This window comes from Podarcis filfolensis (genome assembly GCF_964270895.1).
Source record: "Podarcis filfolensis genome assembly, chromosome: 8".
Taxonomy (NCBI): domain Eukaryota; kingdom Metazoa; phylum Chordata; class Lepidosauria; order Squamata; family Lacertidae; genus Podarcis; species Podarcis filfolensis.
Window position 1 is genome coordinate 55,870,122 of NC_139611.1, and position 19,080 is coordinate 55,889,201.

Below are 19,080 nucleotides of genomic sequence, written 5' to 3' on the forward strand. Positions count from 1 at the left end.
TATGTATTAGTTTGTAATAAGTTAGCTTTAGTTACTATAGCCCAAATTTAGCAATCTATTTGCATGTAGCAGGAAATATGCCTCCCCCCTCATTTTTTAAGCTATCATAATCTTAAAAGCTGTTATAATCATTCTGCAGAATAACATTTTATAGATAACCAAGTAGAAATCTTTGAGGTTCTAAGGGTATACAATACCCTAGCTTCATTTAATCACTTATCTTCCTTTTTTCTGCCAGTTCTCATGGATTATGAAACACCAGGCCACCAGTGCTATTTTTCTAGAAAAAAGAGGTCGGGAATTCACCATGAACACCTCCCTTGTTCTCTTATAAGGGCAATGGAGCCCACCTGAGAGGTACCAGAACTGAGTTCCAGCTGGGAAAAAAAGCCCTGAGTGGCACCAATGACAGGTGGGCTCCTTTGCAGGGAGGACCCCAAGTAGCCATTTCCATGGAATAACAGGTGTGTCCCCTTTCATATTCTCTGCAGTGGGAAGAGATCAGTGGGGTGGACGAGAAGGACCGGCCCATCCGCACATACCAGATCTGTAACGTCATGGAGCCGAACCAGAACAACTGGCTGCAGACCACGTGGATTTCTCGGCAGGGTGGCCAGAGGATCTTTGTGGAGGTGAAATTCACCCTCAGGGACTGCAACAGCATCCCAGGGGTGGGGGGCACCTGCAAGGAGACCTTCAACCTCTACTATGCAGAGTCCGACTCCAGCCTGGGCCCCAACGTCAGCGAGCAGAAGTACGCCAAGATAGACACCATCGCTGCTGACGAGAGCTTCACCCAGGGGGATCTGGGCGAGCGGAAGATGAAGCTCAACGTGGAGCTGAGGGAGATCGGGCACCTCAGCAAGAGGGGCTTCCACCTGGGCTTCCAGGATGTGGGCGCCTGTGTGGCACTGGTGTCCGTGCGGGTCTATTACAAGAAGTGCCTCTCCACGGTGCGGAACTTGGCCGCCTTCCCCGACACGGTGGCGGAAGCTGCCTTTGCCACCCTGGTGGAAGTGAGGGGGGCCTGCGTCAACCACTCTGAGGTGGAGGCAGATGGCCCTCCCAGGATGCACTGCAGCGCAGAGGGGGAGTGGCTGGTCCCCATTGGGAAGTGCACCTGCAGGGCTGGCTTTGAAGAAAAGGGCAGCAGGTGTCAAGGTAAAAGGAACGGCTGTCTGTACCCTTTCCCTTACGCTGAGGCTGCGTCGTCCACCCACCCATCACCTGGTTCTAACGGGCCAATCATGTGTTTTGTAGAACTCGCCATTTGCTGTAACCAGCCCTTACTGTGTATGTGCACCCAGGGCGCTTTGGGCTAAGATATGATGGCATCTAAAGGCACCTGAGATTGTGGAGCCTCTCCTCTCCATGCCAATAGCAATACTCCCATTGTTGGATTTTTCTCTCTTGAGTTGTGGAATCCCTGAATCATTTAACAGCCATCCTTAAAAATATTACGAGACTGGACATGATCTCATGCGCTGCAGTCTTAATGAGCCTGCAGATGTAATCATTTTCAGGATCAGCAAAAGCAGGAGAGTCTTGTCAAGGGGCTTGGTTAAATTAAAATTACAGTAATTTAGAAACACTTTTTTTTGAGAGAGAGGGAGGAAGTGGAAGTGGATTTCTTCCAGTCTTTGCTCTCTTTGTTGATTTACCCACACGCTCTGAGGGCAACTGCCCTAGGTCCACCATGTGAGGCTGACACATCGTCCATCAACTGCCCAGCTCCTCCTGTCAGGGTGACCAGAAACCTGAAGGGTTTGCAAGGTGGTTTTTACCCCTGCCTGGTGTCTTGCTTCTGGCAGTTGATCTCAATGCTCCAGGCTTGTGGGCTGCTTTGTTTTGCTTCTGCCTTGATGCTCTCCTTGCTTCTCTTCATTTGGAAGTGGGTCCAGAACCTGAGCAGGAAGACAACTCTGCCCTTCCAGATGTGGTTGGTTGGACTCAGATTTCTGCTGAGCTCCATTCAGTCTCAGCCAGTGATTGGCAATGATGGGAGTTGTAGTCCAGCAACATCTGGCCTAGAATGAAGGTGCAGGGCAGTTTAGGGGACTTGCAGCATTTGCTAAGGGGGGTGGAGTCGGGAAGGGGCAAACGGGGTGTTGTCCCTCAAAGTTATTCTAATTGGTTGAGAGTTTTCACAAGTCTTATCATTGAGCAACTGTAGATGAGGCATTAACTTCAATGACATCTTTGGAGAAGCTTAAATTATCCCAGGGCAAAGTGGTGATTCTGGCCTCAGGGCCCCCCAAGTCCTTGGCAGGTGTTGGGCAACAGCCAGTTCTAACACACAACTTTGACACAACACTTACGGGTTGCCAGGAAGGCTTGAGAAAAGCACCCAGTCTTCCCAGCCCCTCAAATTGGCAGCAATCTTTTTTTTTTCAGTGGAATGTGACTTTTGTGCATTTTAATTAAAAATGGCTTGGCCAACCCACCCCACCCCCCTCATTTCTTTTCATGACTGGCCTGGATTTGTCTGCAGAAAAACTGTGTTTAATAAGCATTTTTCAGTTTTGCATATTTGGCTACTTGGGAAGACACTCCTCATTTAGTTTTCTTCTCTCTTTTTATTTTGACTTCTTCCAATTTGGGAGCCTGCTTGCAAAACCCAAAGCACCAGCAGTATTGACTGTCTCCTGGTTGGTTTTCATGCCCTGCTTTGACCTTGTGGAGATGATGGGTGTCTCTCCCCTCCCCCCTTCGCCTCCCCTGCTCCATGCAACAGTTCCCCCCTAATAACATGATCAAACACCCCTGACACATGTATGCTAACTAGGGCAATTTCCTGATTAAAGAAAGTTGATTAACTGATTAAAACTGCATATATTTGAATATGAATGAATGAAAATAGCCCTGAAAGAGAGGCCCATTATTCCTTCCACTTTTTTTGGAGGCTATATCTAGGAGGTTTGAGGTGGGATTGGAAGAAGGGAGGGAGGTGTCCAGTTCTGCATATTGACAAGCTAGAATGTATGCAGAAGAGGGTGGCCAAGCTGATCAAGGGTCTGAAAATCAAGCCTTGTGAGGAATAGTTGAGGCATTATTAGGCTTGACAAGAAAAGACTGAGAAGGGGATACAATTGACATCTTCAAATATCTGAAGGGCTGTCCCATAGAAGATGGAGCAAGCTTTTTTTCCAGCTGCTGCAGAGGGTAGGACCTAAACCAATACAATCAAATGACAAGAAATGAGATTCCAACTAAGCATCAGGAAGAAGTTTCTGATGGCATGAACTATTTGATGAGAAATGGGCTCCCTTGGAAGGTAGTGGACTCTCCATTGGAGGTTTAAAGCAGAATTTAGATGGCCAGCTGTCAGGGATTCTTTAGCTATGATTCTTGCTTTACAGGGGGCTGGACTAAATAATTATCGTGATCCTTTCCAAATGTACAATTCTGCGATTCTGTTCCCATGATCATGAAGTGAAGTCCATATCCTGAGGACACTGGCAAAGCAGGCATTAGGTGCCCTGATGGTGACAGCTCCTCCGCTAGCTCAGCAGATCAAAAAATTTCCTGCAATCCATCTATTTTCACAGTTCTCTATAAAGAATGACATATGGAACCTTTTGTGGAAATGTTTGCATGATATTGGTTCAGCTGTTTACTGTTTTAAAACTTGTCTCAGTTGGCCAAAGCAGCCACCTTAAGGATGTGGCAAGTTTATTCCCCACTCCCCCCCCAAAAAAGTTAAGAGGAACTCTGTGACTGTGTGTTTGCAGGCAAATGCTCCTCTGTGCTTATTTGGGTCTCAAACCTCACCCTGGTTCCCTTGGAATGTAGGGGGCGATGAGCCTGCCTAGCTTTGTGGCTGCTCATCTGCTGGTCTCTCTCTGCTGAAGTCACTGGCTGTGCTTGGATGTTACTTCATGATGAAGTACAGTGGTATTTCAGGTTACAGATGCTTCAGGTTACAGACGCTTCAGGTTACAGACTCTGCTAACCCAGAAATAGTACCTCGGGTTAAGAACTTTGCTTCAGGATGAGAACAGAAATCGTGCTCCGGCGGCGCGGTGGCAGCGGGAGGTCCCATTAGCTAAAGTGGTACCTCAGGTTAAGAACAGTTTCAGGTTAAGAACGGACCTCCAGAACGAATTAAGTTCTTAACCCGAGGTACTACTGTAGATGAAGGAGAAGCCTCCCCTCCCTTTTGAGTTCTGAACTCCCACCTGACTCTGATGCAGTCACAAGGAACCTGAAAGAGTCAACTTCGCTTATTGATTATCCATGGTTTAGCATGTCATCTGAAGTTGATAAACTGTGGTTAATCTTATAGTTTTAACTATTGCTAGTGCAAAGGAGCCAAGATCATATCATACATGGTTTACATTAGCCATGGTTAAGACTAACCATTGCTCTGGATGATTTGTTAAGCTGCAGTTAATATAAAACAGAAGCAAAGTCTTCTGGTCTTGCTGCAGCTGTGCTGGAGGGGAGCCCCAGAATAGGATAGGGTCATTCTCATGCTAAACTATGCTAAACTATGGTTAGCAAGCTAGCCCACTGGGCCTTCCATCATTGGCTATAGGAAGAAGGCGAGAAATGTTTTCGCATCCTGCTGGGCACGTACTTTTGTGAATCTGGAGCCCTCCAGCACAAGAAGCAGCTGACAACTCCTGCAAACGCTGCCCATCTTTCTCACACCCTTCGCTCAGCAGCAGCAAGGAGACTTCCAGCGAAGTCCAAGGTTAATATTTATCAGCTGGGTTTCTTGCAAATGAGACAACTTCAACCAGCCATCAAATTAATATGATGGAGATCCAGTTCCAAAAATAACTGTCAGCCACTTCTCCTTGACAGAGGCATAAATTGGTGCTGCAGGAGAATTTCTATTACAGCATGTTCCTCTCTGGCTTTGACAGCAGTAGTGGGAGGCTGTGCTGTGTTAATATTCTGCTGGCTTTGTGGCAGGCAGGCGTGGCTGAGGAAAGTGGCCGCTTTGCAGGGAGCCTCTGTTGCAGAGGCAATTGCCAGCCCTGTGCCAAGAAATGAAGAGATAATTTGTTGGCTGTGCCTCAGGCCTCTGAAAATCTTCTGAGCAAAGGTAGTGGAAGAGCCTGAACTCATTTCAGGGTGGACTTGGAAAGAGGCTCAGAAATTAATTTCTTTTTTTTTTTTAAAATAATTTTTATTAACTGGCCAATCACATCAAATTAAATCACATCACATAAATTCCAAATTACAAAGCCAAATTTTTAAATTTTGTTGGGGGAACCCATACTTCAAGATCCAAAGGGGGATTCAAATCATCTTCTTATTACTGCGTTAGTGTCCAAATCAGTCCCAATCAGTCCAGACAAAGTTCATAATTCTATCCAGTCTTATCTTGGTGTTTCCACATCATATCTTGTTCATAAAATTTCTCTTTTTCTTTTACGATCTCTTCTGTTAGTCTCCTTGAGCCGATAAGCAAATATAATAATCCTGTGTGAATTTCCCGTTCTTCCAATCTAAGTCCAGATGGTTTCCATATATCTCCTTCGTAGATAACATCACTCTTTCCATCATAAATCAGGCATTTTTTTCGCTCTTAAATCCCACAGAGGAGTTTATCCACGATATGTAAACAGCACTATTTCTCTCTTTCTCCTCCCAGACCCAAGAGCTCCAACAATGCCTCCCAAGATGGCGACGGCATTTTTAACTGCGTCATTCCAAAACTCTTAACTTTCCAGCTTCGTCTTGAAACATTGCTTTGGTTCGAAAGTTTATCTCCACACAGCCTTAAATCACAGCTTAAGTCCTTAAAGTTCTGACTTATTAGGGGAGGGGATTCTTGTTAAGTCACGTAAAAAGGAATGGAAGGTTTTTCCCCCCTCCCCCCTCAGTCATTTGCAATACCGTATCTTGTCGTATCTTCTCATATTTTATTCTTGCCTTGTTATCAGAGATCTCTTCTGTCAGCAGTCTTTACTCCCCCTTTTTCCTTGAAGTATGTGCAATTTATCTCGTCCAAATTGTTTCTTTTGAAGATTCTTGCAAACTAGAGGCGCGGATCAGAGACGGCATCAAGGAGTGCCGGAATCCCACAGGAGGGCTTTGTGCCTAGTGCCCCCACCCCCACAAATTCGGGGGTGGTATAGGGCACAGCAGGCAAGGGCCGTCCCCCCCATAATCCTGGGGGGGTTAAGGAGGCTAATTACCCCCATCATAGCCTCCAAATTACCTCGTGTGGGTCGGAGAGATGTTATTGTCAGCCATCTTCCGATGCGCCACCTAGTGGCCCCCCCAGAAATTAATTTCTTTCCTTTGGGTTAGGGAAAGGAGTTCTGCTTATCAAGTCCACCTTCTCTGCGAGAAGCGCTTGCAGGATTTGCCCCTCCTGTGACATTACAGACAGAAGTCGACTTGCTCCTCACAAAGGAAGGACTGCCTCTTGTTCTGCCTGCTGTTAAATTTGGCACAAGACAGTTGGAGGAGGGGGGAGAAGGAGGAGGAAGGATCCTGCCTCTTAATGGCTCCTGTGCCCATTAAACCAGGGGACAACTTTAATTGGCTGATGGATTCTACAGAAGTGTCCAGGAACATAATTAAGCTGCATGGTGTAATTGGGGTTAATAATAATTAGGCAAGATGGAGTGAATGGCTGTCTGGGCCCTTCTGTTTCTCTCTCAAACTTGACCTTCAGTAACTGATAGCAGTCTGGAATCTGCATAATCCTCTCTTGCACAAGCCAGTGTAGCTGAAAGGCCCTGCTGGGGCAAACCAGGGTTCGTCTGCTCTAGAAGTTTGCCTGGTATTAGTATTGAACTCTCTGGTCTGTAGTTTCTGCACTTTTCTCTTTTTTGCAGTTAGGGAGTGGAGGACGTTCACCCATCTCCCCTTCTCAGGCAATTCTCAAAGGCTACAGTCAGTGGCTCTGAAATATCATAATAGCCACAATCTACTTTCGCAACTGAGGGTGCAATTCATCTGGCCCTGCAGACTTAAAAATCATTTGTTAAATTTATCAGTATATTACCTTGTCTTTCAAAGGACTATCAAAGCAGTTTGCAGGGCAAAAAAAAGCAGAGCATAGTATAACAACAAAAACCATGTAATTTATAGTAGTCTGGTTTCTCTAACCATCTCCCTATTTATTCTGGGCTACAAGACCCTCATTGTGTCATTCCTTCCACTTTCAAGACCAAGGCAGAATCTGGAGCTAATCTGTGGTGATTTGTCTATCATTCCATCTCCTGCCCCTCTCCCATCTTCCTCTCAGCTCCCCTGGTGAGATTTCCTGGTCAGGTTCATGAAGCTTGTCTTCTAGGAGAAAAAGCCATTCAAAGCACCTGCTTCCTTAGGCCCTGTCTTCACAATTGTGCATGTGTGCAGATTAGACAGTGGAAGAAGAGCTGTCTGCTTTCTCTGTGTCTGCCAGATGGTTGCAAGAAAGGCACCCCTGCGACTGTGGAGCTTTCCCGTTTTCCCTCCTGGACTTGGCAATGCATGAATTGGCCCTGCCAGTTTGTGTGAACCACAACTCTGCATGTAACCATAGCTGCTCTGATCCTGCAAAAGACCAGTGGCCTGTCCCTTATGGAGGAGTTTCTTGCATGTCCAGACAATGGCAAGTCTAGCCTGATGTATCAACCGTGTCGTTTATTGGAAGATCAACAGGAGCTGCAGCTCAGGCCTCATGCAGCTAGACTGTGGACTCAGAACAGCTGAAAGAGCCGCTTCTCATCTCAGAATTGCATGAGTGACGTCTGCCGCCCGAGAACTCTGTAATACCAGAGCAGAGGAATCAGGGACCTGCTGCTCGCTTTTGCAGCATCTCACTGATCCTGCCACTTTCTCTCCCTCTTTGTCTCCTTGGCGCATCCTCCCTCTCATAGAGTCCCTCAAGCCTCCTGCTTCATTATTGTGCTGAGCCACATATTACATTGCCTGTCTGAAATAATTACGGGTATGGAAATCACAGCAGAGGCTCACACAATTTTTCCCCTGACACTTAATTTTCAAGGAGACAACTCTGAAAATTACAAGCATTGCTACTTGTTTTGTGCAATCCTTGTCAAGCGAATGGAATCTTTGGCTGCCCTGGGGGGGACCCATTTGTTACACAAGCGCAGGGAGCAAATGTAGTGGGTACCAAGTGAGAACAAAATTGGTAGGTGATTTTCTTCGGGGGATTAGACCTATCCATGCCAAGAGCTTGCTATTTTCTCTGCCATGCTACATATTGCATGCAATGACTTGAAGAGGCAGAAGGAGAAGTTGCATTTTGTGTGTGATCTTCCTCTCCTGACATTTTGCTGAGAACTCTGTGGAGAGTGATGTGTCTATGCTAGGGTTGCCTGATTTCTCCCATAACCAGAATACCTCAAGCCAGCCTTCTGCACTAACTCTCCACAATTTGTTTCTCCTGTGTAAGGTCTTGGTAGAATGGCAAGGAAGATGCGTTATCTAGTAATTTGTCGCTGTGATGCACAGTTTTACAAGGGACAAACCTTAAGGAGGTTTTGCATTCAAATATTTGGAATGTATAGCTGAAAGACCACTGGCAGAAGTTTTCATAGTTTCCCCCAGATAGTAAGTTGAAAGAACCATTTTAAATGGAGACCCTGTGATGGGCAAAGGCATCTCTGACTCTTTTGATTGCTGGTTTGTTGTCCTCTTTCTGCAAAGCATGAAGAGAAGGAACAAGGTTTGCCTTCTCTACTGCTCCGTGGGGTTCAGTCTTCATGCAGGGCTGGAAAAGTCTTCTGCCTGGAACCCACGAGAGCTGCTGCCAGCCAGGGTAGGCAGTCCTGAGTGAGATGAACCGATGAGCTTCATGTGTTCCTCTAGGTGCAGCAAGACTTTCCCCAATACACCTTTTAAATATATTCCCCTCTTTGCAACTCATTGCCTGTTTTGTGCTGGGTCCTTCCCCAGGAATGGCTTTGCCTTTGCCTTTGCCTTTGCCCTTGGCCTCAGCTCTGTTGCCTCTTGCTTTCTCCTTTCAGCCTGCTCTCCTGGATATTACAAGAGGTCTGCTCGGATTTTGCGCTGCTCTCCCTGCCCTCCACACAGCTTTACACAGCAGGAAGGTTCCACCTTTTGCTTCTGCCAGGCGACCTACACCCGGGCCCCTTCAGACTTGCTGTCTGCACCCTGCACTCGTAAGGCATCCTTTTCTTTCTGGTAGTAGAGATTGCAAGGTTGGCTCATCCATCAGTGAGGGGTGCTAAGAGGCATCCTCAATCACACAAGCACCTTTGCAAGCAGGTGTGTGTATGTGTGTGACCAATGGGGGTGTGGCTTTTCTGAATCTTGGGCCTGGAGTTGCAGCATGCCATGATGGCATAGCATTGCATGACAGCTCCAGAGGCGGAATAGAAAGAAAACTAGTGGCAGAATGGCCACCTGTTTTGCTTATTTAAAAACAGGGCTCTACCATTTTAAATGCCCTTTGAAGTTAGGCTGCCATGCAACATCCCCACCCCTTGCCGCTGATATGCCTAACCACCGTCTTGTTTGCAGGACCCCCATCGGCACCTGTGAACCTCGTCTACCGCTTGAAGCAGTCCACCCTAGTCCTCGAGTGGAGTCCCCCGGTGGACTTGGGGGGGCGCAGCGACATCTCCTATAACCTCCTGTGCCTTCACTGCTCCCCCTCTTCTCAGTGCACACCCTGCAGCCATGGGGTGAGCTTCGTGCCCCAGCAGAGGGGCCTGGTGGGCAGGACAGCCACCCTCATGAACTTGCTGCCCCAGGCCAACTACACCATCCGCGTGGAGGCTGTCAATGGTGTCTCAGGCTTGGGTAGCTCATCTGAGCAGCCATACGCAGAAATGACCATCTTTACCGGGGTGACAGGTAGGAAAGCAGGTGGGGTGTTTTGTGGGGGGGGGAGGTATTCTCCCTGCTTGATGTGCCTGCCTTTCAGCCTACTGCTTACGAAAGATTTTATGGTCTATTTATTTAATGCGTTTATATATTTCCTTTGAGAAGCCTAAGGGGACACATGTGGTTCTTCCCCCTTCCTCATTATTCCCCACAACAACCTTGTGAAGTAGGTGAGGCTGAGAAGCAGTGCCTAGCTCCCAAGCTCTCCCAGTGAGCTTCATGGCTGAGTGATGATTCGAACCCTGGTCTCTCCCAGGTCCTCGTTCGACACTTGAAACACTGCGCCACACTGGCTTTCAAGACGGCTTGTGGGTGGAGGGGAGAGAGATGGCCTCAGAAGTCGCTGCAAGTTATCTTGAGGAACTAAATACTGATCTTGTGGGGGGTGGGGGAGGGAAATCAGAGGCTGAACCTGGATTTACCTACCTGGCTTCTGCAGGGCCCTCACCACTTTTACCCTACACTCAGTACCTATTTGCAGGGCCACAACAGGGCAGGAAAGAGAGAGGGAGAAAGAAACTGTTCAGAGTTGCCTTGAGTTCCTCTCTGCCTGGAAAACAAGGTAATAATAGATTATTAATAGACAAGGTTGGGCATTATGGGGGGGGGAGCTCATTGCCCTCTTTTCAGCTTAGTGGGGCCCATCCCTGAGGCTCACCCCACTGCTGAGCCAGAATCCTCCTATGGCCTATGTGAAACCAGTTCACAGGCAGGGTCAAACTCCTTATGAAACATTTCTTCAGGTCTCTGCAAAGCAAGAGATCAGAGTCTTCATTGGAAAGTGGATGAGAAAGCAGCGGGGAGCTGTTCAAAATCAGAGTTGAAAGAGCCTGTGACACAACCTCTGCTTTCTCGGCCTGTTAGATAGCAGTGGGGGTAGCGAGGGGAGAGATTTGGTTTGCACTTCCTGGAACAATATGTGAACTGAAATGCAGCTCCCTTTCAAAATTTGCTATGCCGATCTTCAACAGAAAGGCTGGACTCGCTTCCTGCGAAGCATCTTAAAGTGATTTCACAACACAATAAAAACATATATTTAAAAACGGCATAGCTACAAAACCTATTTCAAGTCCAATATTAGTGAAAGCATTATTCAAATACGCATTGGAAGAGATTCCTTTCACTAGTGTGCCTCTGCTTGGGGAAATGAAATGCTGACAGACGCTCAGGCTTGACATTAATAAATTGCAAACTGATGTGGAGAAAGAATGAGAAGCTGAAATAGGCTGTCCTTTGCCCACCCTGAAGGCTGCAGCTGCCCAGAGTGGCTGCGGCAACCCAGTCAGATGGGCAGGGTACAAAAAATAAAATTTATCATCATTTTCCTCTGCCACCTCTCAAAGCTAGGCTCACTTGCTCTGTTTGTTTCCTTTCCCATCCATGCTCCTATGCTGTCCTTTTCCTCCCTCTTGGTTGGCTTCTTAATTAAGGAGAGCATTGGTGTCCCAGGGAGCCGAAGTGATCAAATCAAGCCATGGGGTAGTGAATAATTTAATGTTTGCTTTTCCGGGATATGGGCAATGTGGGGGGGGGGGGGAGGGGGAGGGGTGTGTGTCTGAAATATGAATGAGCACAGAGTGTATTTACAGCAGTAGTTCACAGCATGAAAGCTTGTGTGGTGGTTTTAGCCTCTTTAAAAGAGCTTGCATGCTTTCTGCTTTCCAGCTTGTTGATGTATGTTTGTCTCAAGAGATAGTGGAGCTCTGTGGGTGAGGTCAAACCCGATGCGTTAACAGCCCCAAAGTGACCTCTCTGGGGCGCAAGCCTGGGCAGTGTGTATGGAGACTCTGGGCTGCCCAGACGACAAGACCATGACCACTTGGCCATGCTGATGTGGTTCAAAGGAAAGCAGAGCAATACGTTTGGCACCAGCTTGGCTGCAGGAGCTGTCAGAAAGAGGCATACGAAGCATCATCCAACTGTCTTAGGGGCTCCACTATAGATTTGTGTAGGGTTTACTGCAGGGGTCAGCAAACTTTTTCAGCAGGTCCACTATCCCTCAGACCTTGTGGGGGGCCGGACTATATTTTGGGGGTGGAAATGAAAGAATTCCTATGCCCCACAAATAACCCAGAGATGCATTTTAAATAAAAGCACACATTCTACTCATGTAAAAACACGCTGATTCCTGGACTGTCCACGGGCTGGATTTAGAAGGCGATTAGGCCAGATCCAGCCCCCAGGCCTTAGTTTGGCTACCCATGGTTTACTGTTTAGCCTTTTCTTGACCCAAAGGTGTCCCACAAGGCAGTGGAGGTTTAGGATCAGAGCTTATCTCTTGGAAGGGCTACCTTCCCAGGTTGATGGGCTCCCTCACCCCCTCACTTCCTTCTACAGCATGTGCAGAAACAGCCTTCTTGACTATTGGGCTACTATTGGTCTTGTTTCCTCAATCCTTCACAGCTTGTCCTCACATGCAGGGGAAGTCCCTAACTTACCGAGGGTTTGAAACCTATCATCTACCCTCAGCTGGTTTAGCCGGTCAGCCAAAACCATTCCTTGGGTTTGGCCGCTGTCACATACTGACAACTTCTAGGAGCTACAGGTGAGAGCTGAGTGCAGAGTGGGGACCAAAGGAGGACAAACTACCCCAGAAGGAGCACAATGTGTCCCCCACCAGAGATACTACCCATCCCCTAATACCCCCCCACCCCACTGCATGCTTTCTAGATTCTCTTCAGAAAATTCTGTTCCTTTTCAGACTGGACTTTTGGAGCCTTCCAGCACTTTGCTCCCAGTCCTGGCCCAAATAACTTTGACTGGCACTAAACTTGATTTATTTATAGGAATAGCAAACTGGACTAGGCTTGTGGGTTATGCAAATTGCCATTCTGAATAATGGTTTTTATGGGGTTGAATAGGGGGAGGAGTTTATGGATCTAAGGGTGCAGTGAAAAAGTTTGGGAACAACTGTCCTACAGCTTCTCTTCATGGAAAAAATAAGGAGCCCAACAGGGGCTGCCTAAGGTCTTGTGGGCCAGTCATGCCCAGGCAAAGCTGCTGGCGACCCACCTGCCTTTCTTCTCTTTGGCTTTCTTAGCCCAGAGGCTCGTCACTGACATCCGCGCTGAGAGAATTGAGCAGAAGAGCATCTCCTTGTCCTGGCAAGAGGCCAGCGCCCTGAGCGCCAATGACACAGAATATGACATTAGCTTCTATGTAAAGGTAACTGTTTCAGGAGGGGTGCTGTTGTCTTCAACTCTGAAAGGCAGATCCCCTCATTTTCTGCACTGGAGCTGCTCTTTGGGGCATAGTCTCTCCCCACCCCACCACCCAGCACTTCCACCATTGCTGCTTAGAAGAGTTCAGGGTTGGTGAGAGAGAATATGGAATCCACACACCACCAGGCTGGAGAGGGACAGCACCTCCATCTCTGCTTGACTTAAGCTAGTTCCTGGTTTCTTTCTTATTTATTTACAGCATTTCTGTACCTGTTCTTCACCAAATTCTTGAGGCTGTGTACATATTAAAAGACACAGCAAATATGTTATTTTTTAAAAAAGGAAAATATAGCTGTGCGCCACCCCAATTTACGAGCAGAGAGAGACCCCGGGGGTTCCAGGCTCTTACCCAGGTTCAATTTTCTTGGAATGAAGGTTGGCAGAGACAATGTCTTTAGGATATGTGGTTTTATTTACACATATATACAACCTGAGCATAAGATGGAGGGGCTTTCAGCATCAACACCCCAACAGATCTTGCTTCTCCATTAGTCACAGCTTTGGATCCAGCACAGAGCAAATATTTCACTGTGTCTCCAGATTCCACCTTGCTTCCGGCTCAGCTCATACACAACCTCTGGCTATTGTTTCCCTACCTAGCAGCTGGATTGGTGTGGGTGGGTGGAGAAAAGGCTCACCCATTAGCCTGGAGGGCACCATCACTTAGTTGTAGCTCTCACAACCTAGCTGATTCTTTCGGGATGTTGATGAGGACACTTGTGGCCAAAGAGACTTTTCTGACCAGTTCAGCTATAGAATCTTCTATTAGATTTTAATCCTCATTTGATACAGGACTCCAAGAACTGGAAGGGACTCAGGGCATCATCCAGACTGACCCCCCAAACTCACAACTATATATAGAATAAAATGCAGCTGTAGGAGGGCAGAACACAGAGCCCTTTCGTTTTGTGGCTTGCCTTGGCTGGAGCCTCCACATACAGCCTCTTGGCTGAGAGTGTTAGACCTTAATTTAAGAAAGCCAGACGTCTGTGTCTTTTCCTTGCTGATTTGATTTACTTTTGGCTTCTAGCAAGGCCCGTCCCAAGTGCCTTCTCCCTTCTTAACAACCTAGAGTGGAGCAAAATACCAATCCTAGAAGAATGAACTAGTCTCTTAGATCTGGGGAGCAGCGTCTCACCTAATTTGAAACTCTGGGGTCCCACAGGGTCAGAAAGAGCAGAGCTACTCATCCCTGAAGACCACCTTCCCAGCCGTGACAGTGGACAACCTGAAGCCCAGCACACTCTATGTCTTCCAAGTCCAGAAGTCGTCTTCTGCTTTCCAGGATCACGGGAACTGCAGCCACAGCATTGAGGTGGAAACGCTGGGGGAGAGTGAGTGTGCAAGTGTCTCTGGAGAGGCTGCAACAAAACCACTTGGGAGGCTTGCACCCTCTGTGACTCCCAACTGGCTTACTCTTTGCAGCTCTTACCTGGCCTAGCAGCCCCTCAGTCCCCCAGTGAACGGGGGGGGGGGGCGAGAAGGCCAGGTTTCAGCTTAATAACTCTGCCTAGCTGGAAATGAAAGCACTGGGGTGATGCACCCAGTAGGAATTCTACAGGCTGTGTTTAATGGGGCTTTAAATTGTATCCATTTGCCACACAAGATGCTTTTGGAACAAACTGAATTGAATAAAAAAATTCTCATAGAACGTAGCCATTTGCAAAAGCCAGAAAACCAAGTCTTAAAGTGTTGAAGGAAAACCACTTTGTAAGCCATACATTTTAATGCTTCTCTTCTAAAGAATATTTCGTTAATGTTGCCTAACAGACCATGAGGCAGGGGGTGGGAGGATGAAAACAAGCTCCTGGCTGCTCGCCCACAATGCTTTCGCACTGCCCTTTGACCCATTCATGAAGTCACTTACTCTTGAAATTAAATGAAAATAGCAGAGAAAGCAATACGTACCGTAACTAGTTTATGCCAAAGAGAGTTTCCAGAGGTAGAGGGAAATAAGTCTGCCTGGGTCAAAAAGAAGAGGGTAGGAGCATTAAACCAAAAGTCCTAAAAGGCTCTGACTTGGATTTCCTGATGCATCCAGTGACTTTTGCCCACTGTGAGTTTGCCCAGAAGTCAGTCCTTGGTGGCAAATGGATTCCTTTCCCACTCCTTTAAATGCCATAAAAGCCCCTTGCTGAGAAACTTCTGTTTCTTGGACCACCAACTACAGCAATGTGATCTTGGTTTCCAGGGGCAACATGCCTGATCTTTATTTATAAAAAATATTTGTGCCATAAAAATATATATCAAAGCTGTTCACAGCAACAAAACCATACAATAAAAACTATAAAAAGTTATAAGCAGACATCAACTAACCATTATGAAAGGATGTATTCTTAGCTGCCTGCATAGGCTTGGCAGAATAGGAAAGTTCTCAGAAGGAGAGACATACAAAGATGTCTCCTCTCCCAAGGTAAGCAAGAAGAAGGCAATGAGGAAAGAAAGTATGAGAGTATCAGTCTAGCACCCAGGGGAAGGTCAGCACAGGTTAAAGGGCAGTCTGGGAAGTCTGGAGGTTCCTCTTATTCTCTGATTTCTCCCATGTATTCCAACAGTTCCAACAGTCACAGCTTGCAACAAGGAGTGGGAGCTGAAAGCTCAGCACCGTTTCTACATCTCCATCCTCTTGGGACTTAGGACCAGGCTAGATATGGCTTCCGTTGCAGGACTAGCAGTAGCATTGGGAGATTTAAAAAATTATGTTAAGGCTGCAGCATGCAGGGAGGGGTGTTTTATCACCTCCAGCCCCAGCTGTGATCTGCCTCTTTGGCAATGGGAACTTTTCACCATAAAGCTAACTAGGGCACGGGGTATTTCCATCAGGATTACAAGTGGAGAGGGACAGAAAAGCAGAACTGTGGCCCTAGGCCTAGAATTGTACAGTCTTTCTGGGGCAGAATTTCGACGATCAAAATGTGTGTGCTTCCAAAGATGTTATTTTTGTTTCAAATGATCCCTATAATCAAGGGAACAAAGATCTTCAAAGAGTGGCAAAGAATGATTTCAAGATATATCTGGCAGGGCAAAAAGCCAAGAATACAATTTAAGTTATTAACAGATGCTAAGGAAAGAGGCGGTTTTGCCCTGCCAGACCTGAAATTATATTATGAAGCGTCTTGTCTCTGTTGGTTAAGGGAGTGGATAAAACTAAAAGACAACAAACTATTAGATTTAGAAGGTTTTGATAATAGATTTGGTTGGCACGCCTATTTATGGTTGGAGAAGAAGAAAAGTCACAAGGGTTTTGATAATCATATTTTCAGGAGCTCCATAATAGAAATATGGGATAGGTATAAAAATATACTGGAACCCAAAGTTCCACACTGGTTGTCACCACTACAGGTAATGAGTGTAAAGAAAATCAATATGAGAGGGAATTGGATTACCTATGGAGAGTTGGTAATTAAAGGGGGGGGAATGGAAAATGAAGCCATATGAACAAGTTAAAGATCATGTCTATGATTGGTTGCATTATCTTCAGGTAAATTAAATGTTTAAAAAGGACCTTAAAGAGAGGGGATATATAGAGAAAGAATCAAAATTTCAAACAGAGATAATTGACAATGATGTTAAGACAATATCAAAAATGTACAAAATACTTTTGGAATGGCAAATGAAAGATGAGGAGATAAAGTCGGTTATGATACATTGGGCCAGAGATTTTGGTTATAATATACAGTTGGCTGATTGGGAAAAAGTATGGAATGAAAATATGAAATTTACTGCATGTATGGCGTTAAAGGAGAATATTATGAAAATGGTATACAGATGGTATATTACACCCGTAAAGTTAGCAAAAATGTTCAAAACATGTAACAAGTGTTGGAAATGTAAAGAAAAAGAAGGATCATTTTTTCATATGTGGTGGGAATGTAAGAGGGTAAAGGGTTTCTGGGAAATGATATATAATGAGTTAAAAAAGATGTTTAAATACACGTTTGTAAAAAAACCAGAAGCCTTTTTGTTAGAAATAACAGGAAGAGAGATAAATAGAAGTGATCACAAACTTTTTCAGTATGCAGTAACAGCGGCAAGAATATTAATTGCCCAAAAATGGAAACAAGAGGAACTACCGACCTTGAATGAGTGGAGAATGAAACTTATGGACTATGCAGAATTGGATAAAATGACTGGAAAAATCAGATATCAGAAAGATCACAAATTCATCAAGGACTGGGGAAAGTTCACGGATTATCTGAAAACTATCTGTGATGAACAGACAACGCTAGTGGGTTTTAAGGAGGCTTTGTGATAGTATAAGGTATATTGTAAAAAAGAAATAGAGATGGAAAGATAATATTAAATTGGCAATATCATATAGAAAATGCGTGAAGATAAGAAAAATGGATGATTGAGGGATGTGCTGGTGGAAGTTCAAAAACAGGAAATTTGTAAACATGGTTGTACGGATTTATTTGTAAAGGAAAAGCTTAATAAAAATTTATAAAACCGAAAAAAAGGGAAAAAAAAGAATTGTACAGTCGTACCTTGGTTCTTGAACACCTTGCGACTCAAACGTTTTGGCTCCCGAACTCTGCAATCCTGGAAGTGAGTGTTCCAGTTTGCGAACTTTTTTTGGAACCTGAACGTCCAACACTGCTTCTGTGGCTTCCGATTGAGTGCAGGAAGCTCCTGCAGCCAATCGGAAGCCGTGCCTTTGTTTTCAAACATTTTCGAAAGTCGAACAGACTTTTGGAACGGATTAAGTTTGAGAAGCAAGGTACAACTGTATTGTTAAAGTATCCCAGCTTTGCTGCTTGCCAGTCAACCACGCAATTAAAGTGAATGTCCTAGTGCGGTTGTCTTTGGCTCTTGAACAGGCAGTTGCTCAAGATGAGCCAGGCCCTGCTGCTCTTGGCTTCTGTGGGTCTAATTCCCATTTCCTTCTATTTCTCCACCCCAACTTCTTCCTGTAGCCACTGCTGTCGCTTTCCATGAGCAGAGCCCCATAGTCCTTGTGGTCATTGTGGCGATTGCTGGGCTGATTGTGTTGGTCTCTGTGATCCTGGGCATCCTGACCTGGAGGAGGTGAGCACATGACCATCCCATGTTGCCCACTCCCTCCCACTCCTCTGCTAAGAGGTTGCTGAGTAGGGCAGCTGGAGTTGGGCTGAGGACACAGCTCTTTTTGGGACTCAACGCCTTTCTTCACAGCTTATATTGGGGCTTTGCTTGAGGCCGCTTCTGGGGCAGGTCCTGGCTGAGAAGGTATAATGTGGCTTTTGCTTCTCCCCCTTGCAGGCAGTGTGACTACGGCAAGGCCTACCGGGATGGAGAGGAGGAGCTGTACTTCCACTGTGAGTTGAAGGCAGAGGGAGGAGGAAGGGTAGGAGGTTTCCCTGCTACTAGTGATGTAGGAGTAGCAAGAGGCTCTCCTGGAGTCCAGCTTTGGAGATGAACTACAGTGGTGCCGTTTTAGACTCCAAACATGACAGCCATCCTGGGCTTCCCTCCTCTCCTCTCTAGACTGACTCTGAAGTGTGCATTTGCAGGGCCCCCTCTTCATTCTGCCCAGGCAGATGCCCTAAGGAACTGCTCCTGCAAGGAAGCCTCCAGGGCCTTGTGAGGCTCTTGTTTTCATGTACTCGAAAACGGCTGCAGCTTGCCAAGTGGGCACATCCTGCTCTGGGTTAAGCTTCAGCAACTGCTCTGAGCTCCACAAACTGTGGCACTGGAGTGGTAGAAGGAAGGCACCAGAAATGCACGCTGGATTCAACACTAAAGCTCAGGGCAGATAAAATAAGGCACTTCTCCATGCAGCACATAGTTAAGCTAGAGAACTCCCACAGGAGGCAGTAATGGCCACCGACTTGGATGCCTTTAACAGAAGATTGGACAAATTCATGGAGGAGAGGGCTATTGATGGCTACTCATCATGGTGGCTATGCTCTGTCTCCATGGCTGAAGGCAGTAAATGCTTCTGAATGCCAGTTTCTGGAAACCACAGGAGAAGAAAGGGCTCTTGTGTGCAGGTCCTGCTTGCATGTTTCTCATAGGGGCATCTGGTTGGCCAGGATGCTGGACTAGAGGAGTC

General features: G+C 46.3%; 1 protein-coding gene across 4 annotated transcripts in view; it reads left to right on the forward strand.

Annotated features, from left to right (window-relative positions):
* Positions 1 to 19,080, forward strand: part of EPHA10 (EPH receptor A10) — a 41,799-nt gene that overhangs the window by 12,449 nt on the left and 10,270 nt on the right. For 3 of the 4 annotated variants that reach the window (XM_083625163.1, XM_083625160.1, XM_083625161.1), the window contains exons 3-9: positions 492 to 1,161; positions 8,943 to 9,098; positions 9,460 to 9,795; positions 12,866 to 12,990; positions 14,212 to 14,380; positions 17,963 to 18,074; positions 18,288 to 18,343. In XM_083625163.1, coding sequence (XP_083481289.1) covers positions 558 to 1,161; positions 8,943 to 9,098; positions 9,460 to 9,795; positions 12,866 to 12,990; positions 14,212 to 14,380; positions 17,963 to 18,074; positions 18,288 to 18,343 — 1,558 coding nt within the window. In that variant the 5' untranslated portion in view covers positions 492 to 557. The remainder of the gene's footprint in view (positions 1 to 491; positions 1,162 to 8,942; positions 9,099 to 9,459; positions 9,796 to 12,865; positions 12,991 to 14,211; positions 14,381 to 17,962; positions 18,075 to 18,287; positions 18,344 to 19,080) is intronic. The other variant, XM_083625162.1, reaches the window with a different exon arrangement.